The sequence below is a fragment of the Arvicola amphibius genome, chromosome 5, assembly GCF_903992535.2.
Source record: "Arvicola amphibius chromosome 5, mArvAmp1.2, whole genome shotgun sequence".
Classification (NCBI taxonomy): domain Eukaryota; kingdom Metazoa; phylum Chordata; class Mammalia; order Rodentia; family Cricetidae; genus Arvicola; species Arvicola amphibius.
The window spans coordinates 121,019,637-121,041,649 of NC_052051.1; the positions used below are offsets into that span (position 1 = coordinate 121,019,637).

At 45.4% G+C, this 22,013-nt stretch overlaps 1 protein-coding gene and 1 long non-coding RNA gene across 7 annotated transcripts in view; one reads left to right on the forward strand and one right to left on the reverse strand.

Annotated features, from left to right (window-relative positions):
- Mcc (MCC regulator of WNT signaling pathway) overlaps window positions 1-22,013 on the reverse strand; it is a 292,443-nt gene that overhangs the window by 127,934 nt on the left and 142,496 nt on the right. Inside the window, exons 1-2 of one of the 6 annotated variants that reach the window (XM_038330389.1) lie at window positions 2,777-2,831; window positions 1,948-2,045 (exon numbers count right to left, since the gene is read on the reverse strand). The exons of 2 other annotated variants lie outside the window; for them this stretch is intronic. In XM_038330389.1, the coding sequence (XP_038186317.1) occupies window positions 1,948-1,980 (33 nt within the window). In that variant the 5' untranslated portion in view covers window positions 1,981-2,045; window positions 2,777-2,831. Of the gene's footprint in view, window positions 1-1,947; window positions 2,046-2,649; window positions 2,910-22,013 lie in introns of those variants that run through there. 3 more of the 6 variants (XM_038330391.1, XM_042055085.1, XM_038330392.1) reach the window with 3 other exon arrangements.
- LOC119814545 lies at window positions 3,091-6,128 on the forward strand. The gene is made up of 2 exons (XR_005285431.1): window positions 3,091-3,152; window positions 5,736-6,128. It is a non-coding gene; the product is annotated as an uncharacterized LOC119814545 (long non-coding RNA).

Consider the following 22,013-nt stretch of genomic DNA (forward strand, 5'->3'; position numbering starts at 1 on the left):
ACGGGGGTATAGGGAGAGGCTATTATAAAAAAAGATGACCGGGATTAATATTCTGAGCCTGTTCCCCAGTCTCTTTTTGACTGGGTTTGACTAATAAACCCCAGCCTGCTGGTGAAACCTGGGAGGGATCGTAGTGAGTTGTGCCCAGATTGATGGCACAGATCACCAGTGTCTGACAACTACAGAGCTCTACCTTAATCTACCACTTTCCTTGTTCTAGGACACGTTTCCAAAAGTGTTTATCACAGCACTCGACTAATAAAACAAAACCCTAAAAACGAAACTCACTAAAGTCCACCTACAATAGACTAAATGAATACGTTGCTATATTTACATTTCATAACTGGAAAAAAAAAAACATCTACCCGAAACTTTGGAGAGAAAGCCTGTTAGTTTTGATTTTTTTTTTAAATTTAAGTTTGAAATATACAGCTTTAATTTCCATAAAAATGTTCACCACGCAAATATGTATGCATTTTGTGTGAGCATAGATGGGTACTGGAAAAACATCAGCTCATAGCAACTATTGTCAACCCGGGTTGAGGAGGGGGAAGAAGCCGCGTGGGTGTGGCGACAGCACTGCCTTGGCCCCTGGCTCCTGTGCTGTTGGCCTGACAGTGGATATGCACAGATCTGTCCTTGAAAGGAAAGGCTAATGAATTAATATCCCTGAAAAATGAATAGCCATGTCAACAAATTTTGGAAAATGAATATTAACAGTGCAAATGTAAACTGAACCAAGAATTATGAGACGCAGAACAAACAAAATCATGAGCCCCATTAGGGCATGCTTGAGACAGCCAGGCTTTGATGACACAGAGCCGGAGAGAGATGCTACAATTAGCTTCCCTTTGATTGCGGGGACTTATTTATTCTGCTTATCTCAAGATGGAGCTAATAGACCAGATCAGTTTGAAAGGTCCTAAATGGTTCTCAGCATTTGGGTACATTCCAGGAAGACTAAGTTAATTTAGCTATTCACAGAGTGACACCTTTGACAGGGATAATGCAAATTAGATCACTGTGGTAAGTATGCGATTAGCCACTCAAACTGGAGGGATAATGGTGACGTGGAGTTAAGATGACTTTACAGAGGGGACAAGCCACTGGGCTTCCTTTCGAAAGCCTTGTTTAACTTGTTCCGAACACATGCAGGAGCCTGTGTGAGATTTGTGGGAGGCTATAAATTTGCTGGAAGGAGATTTGTTAAAGATCAAGCACATGGCACTTTTAAAAATACACTTAAAACTGTATTTTCCTTTAAGGAAGCGGTAATGATATCCCAACTACTCTGTCCCCTTGAGTGGTCTTCATGAATGTTTTCAGCCCACGTCACAGGTCACAGGCCACAGGCCACGGATGGATCTCGATATCACCTTAGTGTGTGGCCAGCATGGGTCTAGATTTACAGAGAAAGTCTGAGGGGCTGGATAGATGGGTCAGCGATTAAGAGTGTGAACTGCTTTCCCAGAGGACCAGCGTTTAGTTCCCATCTTCCACATCATGTGGCTCATAACTGCCTGTAACTCCAGCTCCAGGGAGACCCAGTCAGTGTCTCTGGCCTCCAAGGGCTCCTGCCCTCACATACCACCCCTGGAAACACATATACACATAATTAAAAATAAAATAAGTGTTTCAAATGGAAGAAAACAGTCTGAAAACTATTGCTTTAAACAGGCCCGACTTTACTGGCCCTGATCTCAACCATCAGGAACAAACTCATGTTAAGTCTTGATAGCCACATCCTGGGCTAATTTTCAACAAGCTAATCATTAAAAGAAAAGTGAAATTCATTGATCCACTGGAAGATTCAAGAGATAGTCCCTGCCCTCCACCCCATCTCTCTCTCAGAAAGGTTATGTTATATTGGGTAAGTAAGTCGTTTTGCATTTCCATTTCTCCCTGAGATATCATCCCCAAATGCCCTTGGCCTGAAAATGTAAATACCTGCTCAGAACAAAAGGACCCGGACAATGACATCAGGCTGCAGCCACCATGTAAGCCTAGCTTGGAAGACTCCCTTCTTGTAGTCACAAGGCCAGCACCTGGGAATTCAAAGGCCCTTTTACCAGCATAGTCCCCAGAGCCAAGGATGTTTACTATTTTGGTTCTAGAATATTCCCCAACACACAGGAATAGAAACGCTCATCTCCAAAACCAACAGGTACAATGGTCGCCAACTCCCTGAGCTCCAGGCCCGTGTGTTCAGCTGCTTCCCTCTCAACTCAGATTGCCTTCTTGCCTTCAAGCCTACACGCCTGACACATGCAACAGACTGTCAATCATCCTGTTTAACTGAACGAACAAATAAGACCAGGAGCCAGGTTGGACAGGATCGTTTGCTGACCTAAGTCAGAAGCTCAGGGTTCTCTCCTAACTCTTCCTCTGTAACTTTCATTCTTACCCATTTCTGTAGTTCTCGCCTCAAAAATCTTTCTGGGAACAGTGTACACTGCATGCCCACCATCACCGTGAGCAAATAAGCCCAAGAGCCAGGTGGGACAGGATCATTTGCCTACCTAAGTCAGGGACCACTGCACACCTGGATCAAGGCTACCTGCCTCCAGCCTTCTTTCTCTGCCAACTTCTCTCCAAAGCAGAGGGAACGATTCTGAATGTATGCCCTCCTACTAAAAGAAAAATACCTACCACTTTCCAGTGGCTACCCTCAGGCTACCACATTCCCCAACAGGGCTGAAAAGCAGATTCCTTCCCCAGCCCGACAGCTCCAGCATCACTCCCAGAACCCTCCTGGTCGCATCATGTCACAACTCACAGGTTCTCTATGGCCTTGCTTCTCGCCTTTGTCTGTGAGCGCCTGAGGAGTGGAGATTGTGTTTGACTGCTTCTAGGGCACCCAGCACTGTGCCTGGCAGGAAGCAGGTACTCGATAGAGCCATGTTAAAGATTAGCATTAATCAATCCCTCTGCAGTGGTTAACTATGGGAAAGCCAAACCAAGCATCCCAGAGGTCACCGTGCTGTTTGCACAATTACACAATATGGACTTGGAGCAATGGTTAGGAAATTATCCCACCAAGGAAACCTAAGGCTTGCTGCTTACCCACTGACCTCAGCCACTGACTCCAAAAGCAACTGGAAATGTAGAAGCCAAAGGTTCAGCTCTACAGACAACTGCAAGCAGCATTAACGGTAAGCTACCATCTCAATTAAAATCATTCATTCATTCATTAAGGAGATCACACAAGAAAACGAAATCAAGATTGTAATAACTACTAGATGTCTCCAGGACCTTTTCAATGCGTTTAGCTTATATGTTTATTCTTTAAAAAGCTATTAGCATAATATGTATGACTATTAAGTTAGTAGGGTTTTGGCTGAATTGTCCCAAGTGAGCACACAGACTTCCTATTATTGTCCTAATGGCTGAACAAATGCAATCAAGTTTATATACTATAGTGTCCTTAATCACACTTATGTTGCTTCTTATCTCCATTAACTTAAAATATGCTGTAACATTAAAATGTTTCCTTGTTTTTCAAACAGCAAGAGGGACAGAAGCCCCGCCCCTCCAAATCCCGCATCTAAGATTTCTTCAGTATGTGAAAGAATTTGAAAAAACAACAGACAAAATACAACAAAACCAGACTGGGGACACTGTCCAGATGAACAATTGTCCCAACAATTGCTAGCATAGAAAGAGACAGAAGTGGGGCTTCCAAACCAAAGCACACGCCTGGGAGACAAGGGGAGCCAAGCAGGAAATGGGCTATGAGTGGTGAGGGGAGACTGGGGTGGGGGTGGGGGGAAGAGAGGCTGGTGAGACAGAATGCACACGGGGCCACACTGGAAAAACCCCTCTGGGTCTGTTTGTTCTTGATACTCAAACGTTTAACTGTGACTCTCATGTCTGTTGGTCTGGTTCAGAAACAAGGAATCTTGGTCACAGGATTTTGGAGAGCAGAGGATTTTCCAGCAAAGTGGCTAAATGTCTCCTTCAAACACAAAGTCATGGTAGGGGGCAACGGAGAACTTTAGAAACTAAAAGACAGCAAACAGAGAGACGAGGGCCCCTGGGTAGCAAACTTACCCATGAGGCTCTTTGGGAAGAGTATCTAGAAAGAGAGAATTTCACAAACCATCCCACCATAACAAGCAGTCACAAAATGTCCCCAGGTCTGTCCCTTGCAGTGAAAGCTATACCTCTATCAAAAGCTGACTCCTTCCCGCTATAGTAATGGTTCTCAACCTGTGGGTCCTTATGCCTTGGGGTTGAATGAGCTCTTCACAGGGGTCCCTTAAGACCATCAGAAAACACAGATATTTACAATTCATGACAGTAGCAACATTGTAGTTATGGAGTAGCAATGAAAATTATTTTATGGTCGGGGTCACCACACCATGAGGAACTGTATTAAAGGGTCACAGCATTAGGATTGTTGGGAACTGTTGCTCTGTAAGCTTCTTATAATTAAAATTTGATCCAGCACTTGAGTAAATTGTGTCTTTCAGTCTGCTGTCTTCTATTCTGCTGTGTTAACCTCCATGTTTTCCCAAGCCACTTCTATCAGGGGACACTAAAACCCTTCTAGAAATCCCCTTAATTGCTGCGTTGTGTGTTCCTTTCTTTGTACCCCACAGCACAAAGCCATCTCTAATGGAATTCAAGCAGATCTGAAGCCTTTCTTCAAACAGACCTGTGGTTTCCAAGTGATTGAAGCCACTTCTATCTTTCCCACTTAGTTCATGAAAGTCCTACAATAATATTTATACAACCTCTAGGAAACCCAGGTTCCTGTTAAGCCTCGAATTCAACATAAAGAGAACACAAAATAGCCAATACGTCCTGCTTTGCAGTTAGAAATCTAGCTATCTCTCTCACAATGCACCCCATCCGACTCCCAAGTCACGCTTCTTACATGTCTCAGTACCCTACAGAAACCCTTTAGGAACACAGTCTGTTGCTTTTGGCCGACGCTGTCATCCCCGTAAATCCATGTAATGTTCAGAAAATAAATCCAATGCTCTCTGCTGCCCATAGAGCCACATTAATCTTATGAGCGACACCACAGAACTCCCCGGCCCTCCCCTCCTCCATCTGCTGTAAGTAGGGCAAGTGTTTTCCCCATGTTAATTGTTCTGACAGATGAGGATCAGCACGGCTTTAATCCATTTGCAGCCTAGCACAGGAGCATTTGTCTTCTCAGAGGCTGTTAGAGACAAGTATGCCAGCTATGGGGGACAGGGGAGACATTTCAGGGCAGGGCTGGTGCTCAGAAGTGCCTGGCTTCCTTCTCCAAAGAGGAAAATCAAAGGAAATTCTGCTCCAACCTCCTTCAAAGATCTTCAGTTGTCTTTGTGGTTATGCGCTGATTTTTTTCTTGAAAAAAAAAATGGTATAGATAGTTATGTTTTATAAAATTACTACGTGTTCAGTCAGTTTGTACTGACTTAAAATGTGTCTTCTCATTTACAATCAATCACACACACCGTTCTCTAAGTGACAGATACATGCACTCCAATTCAGGAATTGTCTACAAACATCAACACCTCTATTAGGAACTGTGTGCATTTGGAGGGTGAGACATTGGAGAGCATCAACCCAGAGGCCTAGCCGCTTGATAAGGAGTAGGACTTCAACAAACACGCACGAGGCTCAGATCCTAGCTCCTGCAACTGCACCTCCAGGACCGGTTGCTGTCAACGTTCTTCTGTCTCCAGTGCTTCCTAGTTCACAGGGTCACATATTTCAAGTTTTCCATGTGGTTCTTCCAGCTCAGGATCCAATGAAGCAAAACCAACACAGCATGATTCAAACGAATGGAATATGTTGCCAAGAGAACTCACTTGCCGAACACTGGTTTGCCAACTCACTTCGGTCTCTCTTCCTCCCAGTACCTCCACTCTCAACCCTGCTTCTTTGGTGAGACAGAAGTAGATGGTGAGAAGAACATTCTAGTCTTTAATCTCTCTCTTCTTCAACTTTCAGCTACAGCGATGAACAGTGGAGCTAAGCGACAAACTCCCCCATTACCCGTGGAAGAAGCTCTCATGCTACACTTCCAGCTTTCCTTGCAAGAAAAGAATATGCAGATGCTTACACATTAGGACTCTGCAATGTAAAAAGATCAGTTTTCTCTATACAATAAACTGTTAAAGCATTACGTATATGGGAATGAGGGATTCCAGGTAATTTTTCTTTTAGTTTATGACTTTCCAAATTTATCTATCTATCTATCTATCTATCTATCTATCTATCTATCTATCTATCTATCTATCTACATGATTGTTATCCTGATGGCCAGCTTGACTAGACCTTGGATCTACCAAAATGCAAGTCACTGGGTATTCCTGTGAGGGATTTGATTAAATTATTTGAAGAGGTGAGACCCACCCTAAACATAGATGAATATAGATGGATCTCTCTCTCTCTCTCTCTCTCTCTCTCTCTCTCTCTCTCTCTCTCTCTCTCTCTCTCTCTCTGTGTGTGTGTGTGTGTGTGTGTGTGTGTGTGTGTGTTCTGTGTGTGTGCTCTGTGTGTGTGTGTGTGTGTGTGTGTGTTTTGAGACAATGTTTCTCTGTGTAGCCCTGGCTGTCCTGGAACTCTTTATATAAACCAGGCTGACCTAGAACTCAGAGATCTGCCTACCTCTGCCTCACAAGTGCTGGAATTAAAGCCATGAGCCAGCAGGCCCAGTTTAGGAAAAAAAAAAAAACTTGGTTTTTGCTTGCTTTGCTTTTGTTGGCAAGTCCCTGTGTCCCGTAGCTACTGCATTCCTTCACTGATATTGCAACCAGCTTCTTCAGGCTCCAAACAGAGGTTCCAGGAATCCTCTAGGATATCCGTTTCAGATTGGGACTGCTTCAACATCCAGTCTTGTGGACTGAGCAACTCCTGGATTCTTGGCAAAACCGGTGAGAGATAGCCATTGTTGAGCTCTCTGGACCCATCATGTGAGACAGCCTAGTAAATTCCCGGGGTGTGTATCTAAATTCTGTCCATTCTGTTCCTTCAGAGAACCGTGACTGGGAAAACGTGACAGTTACAAATTACATTTGCAAGAGAAAAACTAAATTATAAGTATGGAAAGTCATTTAATGTCCTTCTTGATCACCCCCCATTCAGAGTTCTGCTTTGTAAGTCGTCACTTATACTGCTTACAATTTAGTTAAATTCAGTTAGAAGAGCCGTGTCTCAGTGCCTTAAAGAGCCACATTCTCATACTTGGCCAGTTCATCCTTTCTGGTGTTGGCTGACATCTGTAAAGTTCATCAAGAATGAGAGAAGGTACAGCAGCCTCGGCTGCTGCTGCCATCAGAGTGGGATCAAAACCAACCACACTTCTCCAGCCTCATTTTTCTGAGATATAACATGAGAGGAGCCCAGGGGAATTTGATGAATTCCATCAATGCGTCTGAACCAATGCAAACAGTTAACACAGCACAAATACACGGTGCTGGGCTGGCAGTATTTACTCTCAAAAGGCAAATCACAGTTACAACCCATTGGCCTGGGGAGGTCCCCTTCTTCAGATGTAAAAGTCAAGGTCCCCCAATCAGAATGATAGACACTGGAACTCTATAGCCATGACAGTGGCCCCCGTAGAAAGTCTTGAGCCACCTGCCACTGTGCCACTGGCTCAGCAGCAGGGGAAGAGACACGGCAGCAATACCCCAGCTGCTGTCAGCTCAGTGGGCTGCTGAGAACTTACTCATGCTCCCTGTGGGTTAGTCCTTCCCTGTGAGCTTAGGCTCTGGGGAAGGGAACGGGTCTTAAGGAGGGTTTTACGGGAGAGAAAGGCCTGAACTACACTCCACACACGATGCTGTGTTCTCTTCAAGAACTCACAGGGTGGCCTCTGTAAGCTTGAGAACACTTGAGCGGGCCTAATATCACAGCGTGATGAATGATACACATCCTTTTTAATCGCTAATTTGATAAGTGACTAAGTCCAAATATACAAAGCAGATATCTATAGTGGGATGGGCATTCTGTGACAGAGGTTTAAAAAAAAAAAAACAAAACCCTAAGATAGTCTCCAATTTCAAATAAGATTTCAAAAACTATATAAAACACTCACATGGAAATATTGAAGCAATTGTAGTTCCCTTCACTGTGCAACCAATATAATGGTGGGTTTGTGTTCACATCTGTGCTGGCTAGTCTTGTGTCAAGTTGACACAAGCTAGCGTTATCTAAAAGAAGAGAACCTCAATTAAGAAAAGGCCTCCATAAGATCTGGCTGTAAGACAGATTTTCTTAATTAGTTATTGATGAGGAGGTCACAGCCCATTGTGGGTGGTACCATCCCTGGGCTGGTGGTCCTAGGTTCTACAACAATGCGGGCTGAACAAGCCAGAAGGAGAAAGCCAGTAAGAAGCACCCCTCGATGGCCTCCAATTTCCTGCCCTGCCTGAGCTCCTGTTCTGACTTCCTTCTGTGATGCACAGTGATAAGGAAGTATAAGCAGGATAAACCCTTTCCTCTGGAACTTGCTTTTCGTTCATGGTATTTTGTTGCAATAGAAACCCTAACTAAGACACATGGCAATCTCCACCCCGAAAGGTGAACTCCTAGGTTTCCTTCTTCCAGTTGACAGTACATAGTCAACACCTGATACACATCTATCCAAGGAGGACTTGGCCTCTTAGACGGCAGAAAGCATGTCTGCTAATCACACAGTTGCTTGGGATGAGAGTCACAGAAAAGGCTCAACAGCCACCCAGGGAGGCACAGGTGAGGTGGATACAGTGCCCACTGGAGATGATTTAAGAAGGCTTTCTTAGAGCTGTGCTTGGAAGAGGGATTTCAACAGGTAGAAAGAATGAGAGATGGGGAAGAGGATCCACATGGGCAGAAGAGCTTAAATGGAAGCTCTGTATGAGTTACCCAGGGTACGTGGAAGCCCTGTATGAGTTACCCAGGGTGCACGGAAGCTCTGTATGAGTTACCCAGGGTGCACAGAAGCTCTGTATGAGTTACCCAGGGCACATGGAAACACTGTATGAGTTACCCAGGGCACATGGAAACACTGTATGAGTTACCCAGGGCACATGGAAACACTGTATGAGTTACCCAGGGTGCACGAAAGCTCTGTATGAGTTACCCAGGGTGCACGGAAGCTCTGTATGAGTTACCCAGGGTGCATGGAAGCTCTGTATGAGTTACCCAGGGCACACGGAAGTGCTGTATGGAGTTACCCAGGGCACACGGAAGCCCTGTATGAGGTACCCAGGGTACATGGAAACACTGTATGAGTAACCCAGAGAATACGGCTGCCGGGTGATGGGTCGTTGCAGCTGGTCCTCTGGGTGTCTCGGGAGCCCATCTGCTTCTTACTATTATTTATTTAAAAGGTTAGCCAGAGTGCAGGTTCTCGCTCATATCCTGAGAGAAGAGCGCTAATTCACAGACTCGGAAACATTGAAGCTGGAGAATGGGGCAGAGAAAATTTTCTTTCCTAATGAATCTCTCTACATTCTAACTCTTTTCTTATTGCAAATCTTCCTTTCTTCTTTTGGGTGCCAGGTCAGAGAGAGTGTCAAACCTTTCCTAAGAAAATTATTTCCTATCTCAAAAGAAAGAGTCAGCATCATCCTGTAAAAGCCTTCCTCCTTCCTGGGGAGGGGCCTGGGCTAATGAATGCTATGACAAATGAGAATCCAGTCTCAGCCGTGTGGGTAAGAATGCTGCCTCCAGCACAAAAGGGCCAGAGTCTGACCATCCCCAGAGCTAGTCCTGGAGAAGAGTGGAGACTCAAAATCCCTACCTGGAGAGCACATGGCAGGGGGACCAGAATGATTCCAGGCAGACAGAACTATCAGGAGGCCAGAACTAAGAGCTAAGGTGCTCGGGGATCTATGTTGTGCCCGGGAAGTGTCCGGAGAAGGAAATGGGAAGACTAATTCAGCTGTCTCTACATGTCTACAACCTCACTCCCTGTCCTGATTCCATCTACACAATTTTCACCTCGTCTCCAGCACAATGTCAAAATCCATTGGTTCCCCTTCAGAGCCCCTGAGGGGAGACTGCTGGCTGTCAGATTTCAGATTGGGCATCCGAAAACCTGCAATCTCATAATGCCACAGTTTGCTTTTAGCATAAGATTTCTCCACTGATTCGCACCACACGTTTGTGGAGATGGATCTGGACACTATCAGTAATTTACTGAAGTATGATGGGGTAATCCAGGTTCTTAGTGCACGGCTATGTTTCTATTTAAGATCAGCGCCCCCCCCCCGTCAAAAAAACCTGTGGAATAACCTTTTAAATTCTCCCCACTCTGTTCTCAAATTCAATTGTTTCCTTTCCTAACAGGGACGCATGTTTTTCTTTTCCTGGATTGGTTCAAAAGAGTATGAAAGAAAAATTATGCCAACTTATAAAACTTTACTTTGGTAATTAGTGTGGTGGCCTGTGACTTTTGTAACTATTGACTTTCTATAATCCTGTAGAGATAAACAGTAACAAGGGTTTTAATGAAAAATAGCAGAAGAGATGTCCAGGTCTAAGCCCAGTACACACACGCAGAGAAGACAACTTTCGTAAGGAACATTTAGATAACGCTGACAGAATAGACAACTAACAGTTTCAACTTCACCGCCCATTCTAGAAGTACCTGCGTCAAAGGAGACAAGCAGGTGATTTTAATTTTATTTAAAGGAATCAATATTATCCTGACACTGACAATGAAATAAAGAACGCACCACTGTCAGAATCTCTGCCCGCATGCAAACCCGGACGCCACGCTCCGTACTAAATGAAACAGACAAGAGCCAGGAAGGAACCAGTGACCAGGCACATTACCACACCCCAGCCTGACTCAAATCCCAGGCCTGACACCCTCAATCTCTCCATGTAGCTGAGACTTCACCTTCAAGAGGAGGAAGTGAAACGGGGCTGGGTTCATCCACTCTGAACCCTGGCCTGTAAGCTGTCTCTAAGGTGAGATTTTAGTTCTCTGGGATATCGGGGATGCTGGGGCAGCTGTGTAAAAGGGAAGGCTGGAGAAAATAACTCTGAGGACCTGCAGGAAATAACAAATGGCTCTGTCAGCGTAGCAGGCAGCAAGGACCTTCCTGTGTCCACAGACTTGACCCCCAAAGAAAGGTCTCCACAAAGAGACCATCTATTTTGTTTGACATCCTGAATGGCCTGGTTATAGGATTCCAAAATTTTACAACTCTACGCCCATCGAGGAGCACGTAGAGGAACAGTTTACCAAATTCAATTGCTCAGGAGCCACTGCCATCCCCAAACATGCTAAAACAATTTACTACGAGTTCAAGAGAGAAATATGGCTCAACAGCAAAACATATTAACAAGATTTAAGAATTGCAGTTCACGCTAAGTTCATTGTGAATTAAGTCCTGACTAGTGACGGGGGTGGGGCTTTGCTGTCTGGGCTCTTTCAAATAGGGACAGCTTGAAGGCTGGGAAGTCCTCTATTTTGAAAAAGGACAAATGGACAAACGAAGTGCACACCCAAAATCAAGCAACCAGGGCTCAGAGGAGAATAAAAAACAAGGAATAGACTTATTTTTCTGTAGAAGAGAGCGGACAGAGCAGCCAACAATCTGTAAACCCAGGAGTAGACCTGATGGGAGCTGCAGCTACTCAGGTGGGGTGAGGGTGGAGATTCCCTGGGAGATCTTGCAGGGGTGTAACCGTGTGACTAGTGACTGGTGTGGGAGCTCCTTCTGTCTATGCATTGCTTTTATTGGTTAATAAATAAACTGGCTTAGCCTATAGCATGGGAGGAGGAAGACAGAGTTAGAGCAAGAAGCCATGGAGCCGCGGAGATAGACATGCTGAAACTTTGTTGGTAGGCCACGACCTCGTGGTGATATTCAGATTAACAGAAATGGGTTAAATTAATATGTAAGAGTTATCCAATAAGAAGCTAGAGCTAATGGTCCAAGCAGTGATTTAATTAATACAGTTTCTGTGTGATTATTTTGGGTCTAAGCTAGCCAGGCGGCCGGGAAGAACAACTGACCCTTCCTCCAAGTGACCTGACCATATCTTAGTTTATCTGGTTCAGTTTCTGTAGCTTGACTCTTCAGTCATGGTTCTTAAATACGGGCAGTCTAGAGTGTGGATTCCAGGGCATATACCAACAGAACACTCAAAAACCATGACTAATGAGGCTTGGGGTGAGGGGGAGGCTGCCGACCAATTTTGTTTTGTTTGCCCAAGCTCCCTTGTCTACTGCCTGGAGCCTGGGTTAAATATAAATGGATTTAACATAAAACTGTTCCCCAGTGTCTTTAAGCAACTTGAACTCTGACATCCCAAAGCCTTTATCAGGCATGGTAACTGGAATTAGAAACAAAGGTGGCTTCCTTCTTCAGCCACTGCCCTCACCCTCCTTAATTAGCTACATGTTCTTCTAAACAAGGACAAAAGCGTGGTAGGTGATGTAGCCTTTGCAGGCATAAAAAGCCTGCCCTAGAGCAACACTGTTACCTGATTTTTTTTTTATTGTTTTTAGGGCTGGGGATGGACTCTGTGAAATCAGGCACTCCAGGCAAGAAGCTAGGTCCCCAGTTTTCCTTTACTTGATGCAAATGAAAATTTAATATTGAAGACCAACAAACTGGAGAAGAAAGTATACAGTTTTCAAGAGAAAATAAGCCCTGGGACATGGTTACGAACCTCCTGGAGGGTCGCCATGGACATCACTACTTGTTGCAAGGATAAAGGTTCTAATCATGTTATCCTTGGGGGGCAGTGGTCCTCAACCAAGAGTTCATTTGTTCCTAGGGGCCATTTGGTAATGTCTGGAAACTTTCTTGGTTTCAATACAGAAGGAAGGGGAAAGGGTACTTGGGATGCTTGCTGCTTGGCACCCGACGGTGAGCACATAGGACAGCCTCATGGTGGCATGCTGGTAGAAGCCCTGCTTTAGGGGAATCCTGAGAGGCACCAGTATCCAGAAAGGATGGTAGAGGTCCCTCAACATCTCGTCCCAATCAACTGTCTTGACTTCACCTCCACATTTATTGCCTGCGGTCTCCAAGCCATCTTTCTCTTGCCCCATATCACTGCCAGTCTTGCTTCTGCCTTTCAAGCATAGTTATCCAGCTGCATCTATCCCTGCCGGTATCACAGCCAAACCCTTCTATCCATGCTTATCTTTCAAGGTTAGCAGCCAGATTGTCTCCATCTCAAAACTGACTCTGAATTCTCCTTACCGAAATTAGATGACCTCTTCTTGAACTCCTGTATTTTAAGGATTGATTTTTTTTCGTTATTTTTATATTACGTGTATTTGTGTGGGGGTGTGCACACATGAATGCAGGCACCATCAGAAGCCAAAAGAGGGTGCCGGATCCCCTGGAGATAGAGATACAGGCAGCTGTGACCTGCAAACATGGGGGCTAGGAATATCTTCTCAGGTCCTTTAGAAGAACAGGGCATGTTTTTAACCACCGAGTCATCTCCCCAGCCATAAGTTCCCCCCGCCCCATATTTGAAAACTTAAAAAGCAAAGTAAAAACTCAAACTCTGATAATACCACAAATCAGAATGCGTACAGTGTGAGATGGTCAAAGCTGGCTTCTGGGTGCACACAAGTCAGAACTAACCACTGGGTCAACTTTCACTGGCTCTGGGACCCTGGAAACTCCTCTTTGTTTAGGGTTTTGCCACTGGGGATTTAAAAAATGCATTAGTCACTAGCTGTTTTGAAGACAAAAAACAAACACCACCAACAACAAAAAAACCAGTATATTTCAGAGCTCAGCAAAGGGAGGCTTCCATAGCCTGGGGCTTCCCAAAGTTGTCTGGTAGAGAAGACAGTAATAAAACACACTAACAAAAGCATACATGCATGCATATGACCAAACCAGAAAAAAAAGAGCTCTTTCTGAAAAGGAGATTATTGTTATGTGTTAAGTGAATCGTGCCATGTGCACCAGGCCTGTCAAAGTTTCCCTGCGTACTAGTAAGTTAACAGATCTGGTGTGTGGCCGTGCTCTGCTGTCATCTACAGAATGGGAAAGCAGGAGTGAGTAAAAAGGCAGCCATCAGTGAGCCTTCCCCACCCCAGCTTTGGGAATGGGATGTAAAATGAGCCATACATTATTTAGAGCCAAAGAGGTCTGGGCTCAGATGGGAACTGAAGGAACAAATAGAGTCTGAATCGGTGCCAGCTTGTCCACATTATCTGCAAGCCTTCCCATATCCATTACAGCCACAACCGGGCATGGTCAAGATTTATAGGACAAAGACTAAGGGGCCAACTAAGTTCTTCTGTTTAACAAAAGAGAAAATGATTCTGATGGCTATAGCACTATAGGAAGCAGGGAGCTAGAACCACAATCGTGTGCTTCACCAGACAATGGCATGCAGTTAGACTACAGATACTAAAGATGGTCACAGGTGACAGGGACATGGCTGTAGAGTTGACACTGTGCATTAAGTAACTTTCAAGAGGACACAGGATTTACATTTCCATACACGATAAAGAGGTATGCATTGCAAACACCACCACAGCGGAGAGGGGGATGGGAGGAAATAGGATGGAGACGGCGAACGTTTTACAGAGGGTTATGGTATGAAAAGACACCTGACCTCAACTGCAATGGGACACATACTCTTCACACGTCCCTCTTCGTCATCAGGCTGACCCTTTAAGGCAGGTGCTATTGATTACCCCCATCTTGTAAGTGTGAGGTGGCCAAGTCAAAGGCTGAGTCCACATGACCAGGGCCATCGGACTAGACAGTGGAAGGGACAGGAACCAACACTACTACCTCTAAAGACCAGTTCTGAGCTTATTTCATCATAAAAGCAGACTGAAGAATAGTACAGGTGTTTAAGCAGATGAGCAATGGATACATAACAGAAAAATAAATGCGAGGAAGGGAATCTACATTGTTCACGGGACAAAGATAAACTCCATGTAACACTTTTTTTTTTTTTTAAATGCAAGCAAGACCTTGAGAGAGTGTCCCTTCCAATACATCAGGCTGCCCACTACACTGTGAAATGGAATGGGTGTGTTGCATAAAGAGCTGCCAAGGCATCCAGCAGGCCAAAAGAAAGACTCAAAGTGCCAGCACTTCTTGCTCTTCCATTGTTTCAAGAGACTTCAAACCAGTGTTTGTGCAACAAAGCAGCATCGTTCCAGGAACTGTATGTGACCTCACACCTTGCTACAACTCCTCAGAGGCCTTTGGATGTGGTCGGTTAAGACTAGCTGGAGACTACCTCCTTGATTTGAAGTAAAAGCAGCTGAACTGGCCTGAAGGATCAGACAGTTGGCAGCGATGGCCATCCATGTCTGTAAATGCCTTCTCTTTACTACTGAAGTCGGGACAAGCAGTCTGAGAAGTTAACTACATCTGAGATCCCTCTGACTGACTTATAGGCAGGTAATTCTGAAGGCCACAGCAAGTTACTATTGCACTACAGCTTCTCAGATATTCGGGAATAAACAGAAGGGAACCAAGTGAGCAAACAGGCATCTAGATCCAAACGCTGAGGGAGCGTCCTGTAATTTAAATCTCAAAATGTACCCCGAAAAGGCTCATGTTAAAGCAATAGTTCTTAACCTGTAGGTTGCAACCCCTTTAATGGTCGAACGACTGACCCTTCCACAGGGGTCGCCCAAGACCATCAGAAAACACAGACTTTACATCATTATTCATAGCAGTAGAAAAATTACAGCTATGAAGTAACAATAAAAATAATCTTATGGTTGGGGTCTCCACGACATGAGGAACTGTATTAAAGGGCCACAGCATTAGGAAGGTTGACAACCAGTGTGTTAAAAGCTCACATTATGTCAAAATCCAGCTGTGTTTTGAGAGGCGACCGGATCTAACTTTACCAGTGGATCAATGATGAGTTCATAGACAAACGTGACATCAGGAAGTAGGCACTGTTCAGGGGAAATAACTGAGGACATGCCTTTGAAGGGCTGGACATCAGTCTGGTCCTTTCCTGTTTCTCTGTTTCTTAGCTGTCAATGAGGTACAGTTCTCTCCTCGGAAACAATGTGGCTAGCTAACCTCTGAGGTGGTGAGCCAGGGCAAGCACTCCTGAACTGGTTCCCTTGGGTATAGTCACAACAACGGAAAGCTGACTAACACAGAGGGATTCCAGTTTGGTGGGATTATCTTTCACAACTTGAAAATGGAAACACTACGTGCTCAGGACATGGATAAGTGCCAAATTTACTGTCAGAAGACCGGTAACTCCTTTCTTATTAGCTATGGCCTTAATTACGCTGTCACACCCAAAGCGGCAGTCCGGGCACATCACCACTATTAGGCTTCAGCAGGAAGACCAGGCCTCAGGATTGACACAGGTTATCTAAATAGCTATACCGTCTAAAAGACCACTCAGGAACCTTCAACAGCCTACCGGACCCAGCCTTGTGACCGCCAGCCCATCACCTCTCAACCTTGAGTCTTTATCGATCAGGTGCTAAGGTGTCTACAAGGTCCTAACATATTTAGCCTGGAGCTGCTCTAACAGTGTTAGTTAAATTGAGGGTGTAAGGTGAACTAGCCACCGTGTTCAGACTCGGTGACAAGAAACTTCTACTTGGCCGGGCGGTGGTGGCGCACGCCTTTAATCCCAGCACTCGGGAGGCAGAGGCAGGCGGATCTCTGTGAGTTCGAGACCAGCCTGGTCTACAAGAGCTAGTTCCAGGACAGGCTCCAAAGCCACAGAGAAACCCTGTCTCGAAAAACCAAAAAAAAAAAAAAAAAAAAAAGAAACTTCTGCTTGATCGATCACACAAGGCTGCTCCAAGTCAGGACGGCTTTGACAAGTCACTTATTCTCTTACTCTGTTTCTGTTAGGAGCTAATGGGCCTAAAGGGAAGGATGAAAGCAAATGTGTGTGCAGGGGGCGGGGGTGGGGGGCAGGAGGGGGTGATGACAAGCAATTGTTTTCCTCGATCAGGATCTTTGCCCAGCCAGGAGGGAATGAAAGATCACATAGAAAAGGAAAGGCTATAAGGCTACAGGACTTAGTGTTGGAAGTCCCTCATAGAATCTTGAAATAGCGTGGAGAAATGGGTAGAGATTATGACACATTAAAATACCCCAACCCATGGGGGAAATGTTTCTGAACTATAGGCCAGGAGTGCAAAGCTATATACTGTCTGCTTCTCTTCTGATGATAAAGCCAGCCAGACAACACTAAGGTCCAGGTGCAGTGAGTAGCTGAAGTTGGCTCAGTCTTGCAAAGTTATCCAACAATCTGAGATCACAACATCCAGAGCTGAGAAATAGCTGTGACCAGAGGCAGGTAGCAGTGAGTGATAAGGGGCTCAGAGCTGGTCTTTTAGAAAGGGTGCCTGCCTGGCTCGCAGAGGCAAAGAATAGTTAAGAGGCCCCCAGTTTTCCAGACAGAGAGTGTCTTTAAACACAGACCATCGCCAGGCATGCACCATCTTCAGGGTCAGGCCAAGGGCCTTTGACATGGGTGACGGATTATAAGGCGGGCGCAGCACAATCAGGCATCTGCAGAGGAGGCAGGGCCTGTCCTCTACGGATGGTGTAAAGACTCTGAAATGAGCAGAAATCAGCAAAGGCAAAAATGACAATCACCTGCCTTGGCATTGACATCCCCAATGTCACTGGGCAGAAGTGGGGAGGAGTTGTTTAGCTGACTTGCTAGTGGTTTCTTTCTATTCATGACTGACACCTGTCAAGAGAAGACAGCTGGGCTCGCCCCCACTAGCCTCCACATCAGCGTGCCATGTTTCTGACCCTACTTCTCTGACTGCTGGGTTTTTACTAGTCTGGGCTCCGTCTGTCTGCTCTCCTTCCCTGCTGTCCCTTTAGAGGCTAACAGGCGAGGTCCACATCTCTTTCTCTAGCCGTGGTGTAGACACCAACACGGAGGCCTGTTGTTGGGCTGACAACGCTGAACCCACAGACACCTAGAAGGCCTTCCTGATGGGTCCCATGCCCTCTCTGTGGCAGTCCCAGGAAGGGACAAGTGAGCAGAAGAGCGACAGGACAAAGGTAGTGAGGATGAGGACTGTGAGGGCTCTCCAGCGGCCCAGCGATGATGGCAGCAGAGCCCCTCCCTGACATGAGCCGCATCTCTGAGTATGAGTGAGAAGGACGCAGACAGACGGCACAAAGTGACCGAACGTATTTACAAGGCAGTCCAGGCATGGACATCATCAGTCTCCGTACGGGAAGAAGGTCTAAGCAGCGCTGTCCATGGGAGAAGGCTTCCAGTTCCACAGACCTCCACGTTCAACCTGGCCATTTCCCTGCAGGTCCTAAAAAGGTATTCTCATGGGATGAGAATCCAAACAGTGTCTTGAGATGTTCTGACAAGACATGTCTGTTGGGCAGTGACACGGGGTCTTGACGTAGCGCAGACTGGTCTCAAATTTGCCTTCTTCCTGCTTCAGAGCCCTAAATGCTGAGATTACAAGGCAAGATCTACTATACAAACCCAGGGTCATACCACACCTCCAAGAATGAATGGCAGACACAAAGGCTTCCCTCTTAGGAACACAGACCCTCTGACGACTCCACTGGCAACGAGGAGAAAATGATAATCCAGATATTCATGTTTCACTAAGGCTGGTTTTTCCTGTTCCTGAACATAAGGTGCTATTTTCAGTAGGAAATCTAGGATTTTTTTTGGGGGGGGGGGAGTAACAGAAATATCACTTATATCTTAAATCATCTAAAATTCAGCATATGCCTTTTGTATGGGTCCTACACATGCACACACACACACACACACATATGCACACATGTGCACGGGGTAGGGGGGCACTTCAGGATTTTGCGAGCCAGATGGAACCCTACCTCTAACATGGTGCTGTGTGCGACTTTAACAATTTGCACTTTGTCTCTAAAAATGGGAATTCTCCCATCTTTTCTCCCAGTCTCTAAGAACACAAGAGATGATATCCAAAGCACACAATGCAGTCAGACAAGGACATCATTGTTTGGTGGGAGCCGCACACAGTCTGAAAGTTGGGGAATTGCGCAGGCTCCATGTCAGTGTCTAATTGCTGTGTATCAGTGGCTAAGCCCTAATGACTTCGAGCAACATGTGCTTATTATCTGACAGCTCTGGGGGTCGGGGACCTGGAAATGTCTTCCCTTGGGCCTAAATCGAGGAACTGGCAGGCAGGGCTCCCATGGGAGGCTCCATGGAAGAATGTTTCCTTATGTCTTCCAGCTTCGGGTGGCTGCCAGCAATTTTTGATTGCAACCTCTTCTGCTTTTGTGGCCAAGGCACACCATCTACGGACCTCCACCATCACATCTGTTTCCTTTAACAATGACTTTCCTAATTCCCTCTTACCTGGACCCTTTTTATTAAGCCCACCTAGACAACCCAACCTAATCTGCCATCTTAAGAGTCTTAATCGTGTCTGGAGATTAGGCTGTGGACATCTTTGGGAGGATCATCACTCAGGTCAGCGGATGCTCTGACAATACCATGCTCTTTAGGGACAGAAACGGGGATTTCTTGAAAATGGTCTCTCCATGCGTCCACATTCTTATTAAATCAACTGCTTTGCTGTCACGGCCCACTCATCTGTTCTTTTGTTGTGCCTCCCACTAGTGTGAAGCCTTTCATATTCGGGAAAAAACCTTGGTGTCTCACCAGGTTAGTACTGACTGCATGTGTGCACACACATTTTATACATTGCCATACATTCAAGTCATATAGAATCATGGCATATTTAGAACCCATTTTCTACCTCTAATTTTGCCTCTATTACATTCTTTTTTGGTTTATGCTCTTCATACACATGTAAGTTTCTATTTATGGGGCCATGTGTATCCCCAAGTCTGGGATTAAACATGGATCTGTTTTAATAAATGTTCTACACTCAGGAGTTTGTCCTCTCATGGGTTTCCTTGTAAAGAAGGGTTAACCAAACGCAGCTTAGGTGACACTTATTACTTTTCTTTGAAAGCATATTTTGAGAGTAGTCTTGCTTTTTCTAGTCATCCATAGCTCAGGATCATTGTTCACAGAATGCCACTAACAGCGGTGACACAATAACAGAAATAGGACTTGGGTAAGGTTACCCTGCCTCCAAAGAACTTGTTCTGCAATCTCAAGCCCACAAAGAAAAATAAACATCATCCTTCTAGTTTTCTCAGTGGGGAGCAACAGCAAACTAGTTAGGGTTGACAAATGACTGAGAATGTCTTGAATTTGCCACTGATCCAAGAATTCAGGGCATCCAGTGGGACAACGTGGTGCTAATTTATCCAAGGCGTGCACAAGACTTCACGTAAAACGTTTTTTGAGAAGTTAAGTGTTGAATAAATGATGAGATGTCTAGCATTGAACCCCTAGAAGAACAGGGAGGGGCCTTATCTGAATTTACAAGTAATATCATAACCATGAGTTATGAGTGCAATTGGGTGATTACGTGGAGCAGCAGCCACACCCATTCTACATGGTGGTTGTGCCATAGGCTTTCCCAGTATGTTGTGTGGACTAAGTACATCCAAATTATTTGTTGAAGGGACCAGCAAAAGAGGCCAGCACCAAGATGGCTTCTAGCTCATTCTTGTTGGGAGGATGGTAGCAGACCTCAGGACAGCATCTCCATCGGTTCTTGACTACAGCAGCATTCTCAGCAGACAGTGCTAAGAAGGGAATCCAACTAGTTCTTACCATCACCCAACACCAAACACCATGCAGGAACACCCTCTGCCAGTGCTCATGGATGGATATCACTTTATAACCATCAGAAGCCCCTGCAGAATTCAACTCACTCCTGGTCTCAACCAGATACAAGTTGCTTACTTAGGATGGCCAAAATTTAGAGGGGCCTCCAGTAAAGCTACAAAGGGCAACTTCAGCTCCTTCCTAACTGTGCTCAGTTAATGTACTCACCACCAGATGTATGTGGAAGGGATTGGCCACTGTGTATGTGTATGGCCTGAGATATCTTGGACCATGGGTCTCTATGCCTGAGAAATAAAGGGGGTCTTATCCGCAGCAGTAGACACCCTTGGAAGGAAAGGGAGACAAGAACAGTGGGTGCATGGAAGGCTTTCTTTCTCATCACGTTATAAAAGTCTGATGCCTTTATCTGCATAAGTCTGTTAGCCGGTTTGAGGCTAGACATCCCTTCTTCTGAACATGAGGGGGTTTGACCTTACCTCCAGGGCTGCAGGACAGCAAGGGACAACTCAGCACCTAATTTGGAGTGTGTGTTCAAGCACGGTAAAAGCAAACTTCAAAGAACTTGCATACTAACAGAGGGAAGTCAGGGAGAAGCTAACTTCCCAGTTAGCCTTCTAGAAAGGCACTGAGGTGACACAGCTATTCACGGGACAGGACATACAAATGGTACAAGGGTTGGTGGAGCGGCTACAATGGGGCTACGCTGAAAGCCAGGATCACACAGGCAGAAGTGGTTTCGGTGTTGGAGGTAGACTTTGAATAGTCATCTGTCATAGAGATTAGAACATAAAGAACTCAATACGAACTAGTGGTGAGATATGAACAAAGACCATAATCACCCTCGTTCTGCATGCCAGAGGTCCAAAAAATCACAAAAGAAACTAATACAAGCCACATTGATAGAAGTGAGTCCTTTCCCATGCAACATACAATATATATTCTAGGTATATAAACTCCTATATCACTTGGGTCTTTAACCTGGAATTTAAGCACCTTGAATAGACAAAGTGTGTCGAGTCCCAAGAAACTAAACACATAACTGTACATGGGAATGTTTTCACCATTTGCCACGGGTAGATCCAGGAGAGGATGTTTATCTAAAGCAGGTAGAAAGAGGGCTGGGGAAGTGGATCCACTCAAAGCAGACACCCTGCAGCAGGCACCTAAGTTCCCGACAAGCTTGCAGGTGTTGCTAGGATACCGTGAGTACCGAGAAAGCTGCTGGGGTCCCCAGGGGGGATGAGACTTCTACTGACCAAGGTTGGGTGACTTCCTGACGACTGGGACAGTGGTCAACAGGGTAACCCCACCTACCCTGAGACAGCAACTCCCACAGGTAGGAGTGACACTGAAGACCTCCGGGCTAACTTCACCTTCTCTGCCTGACATGTCTGGCTTTC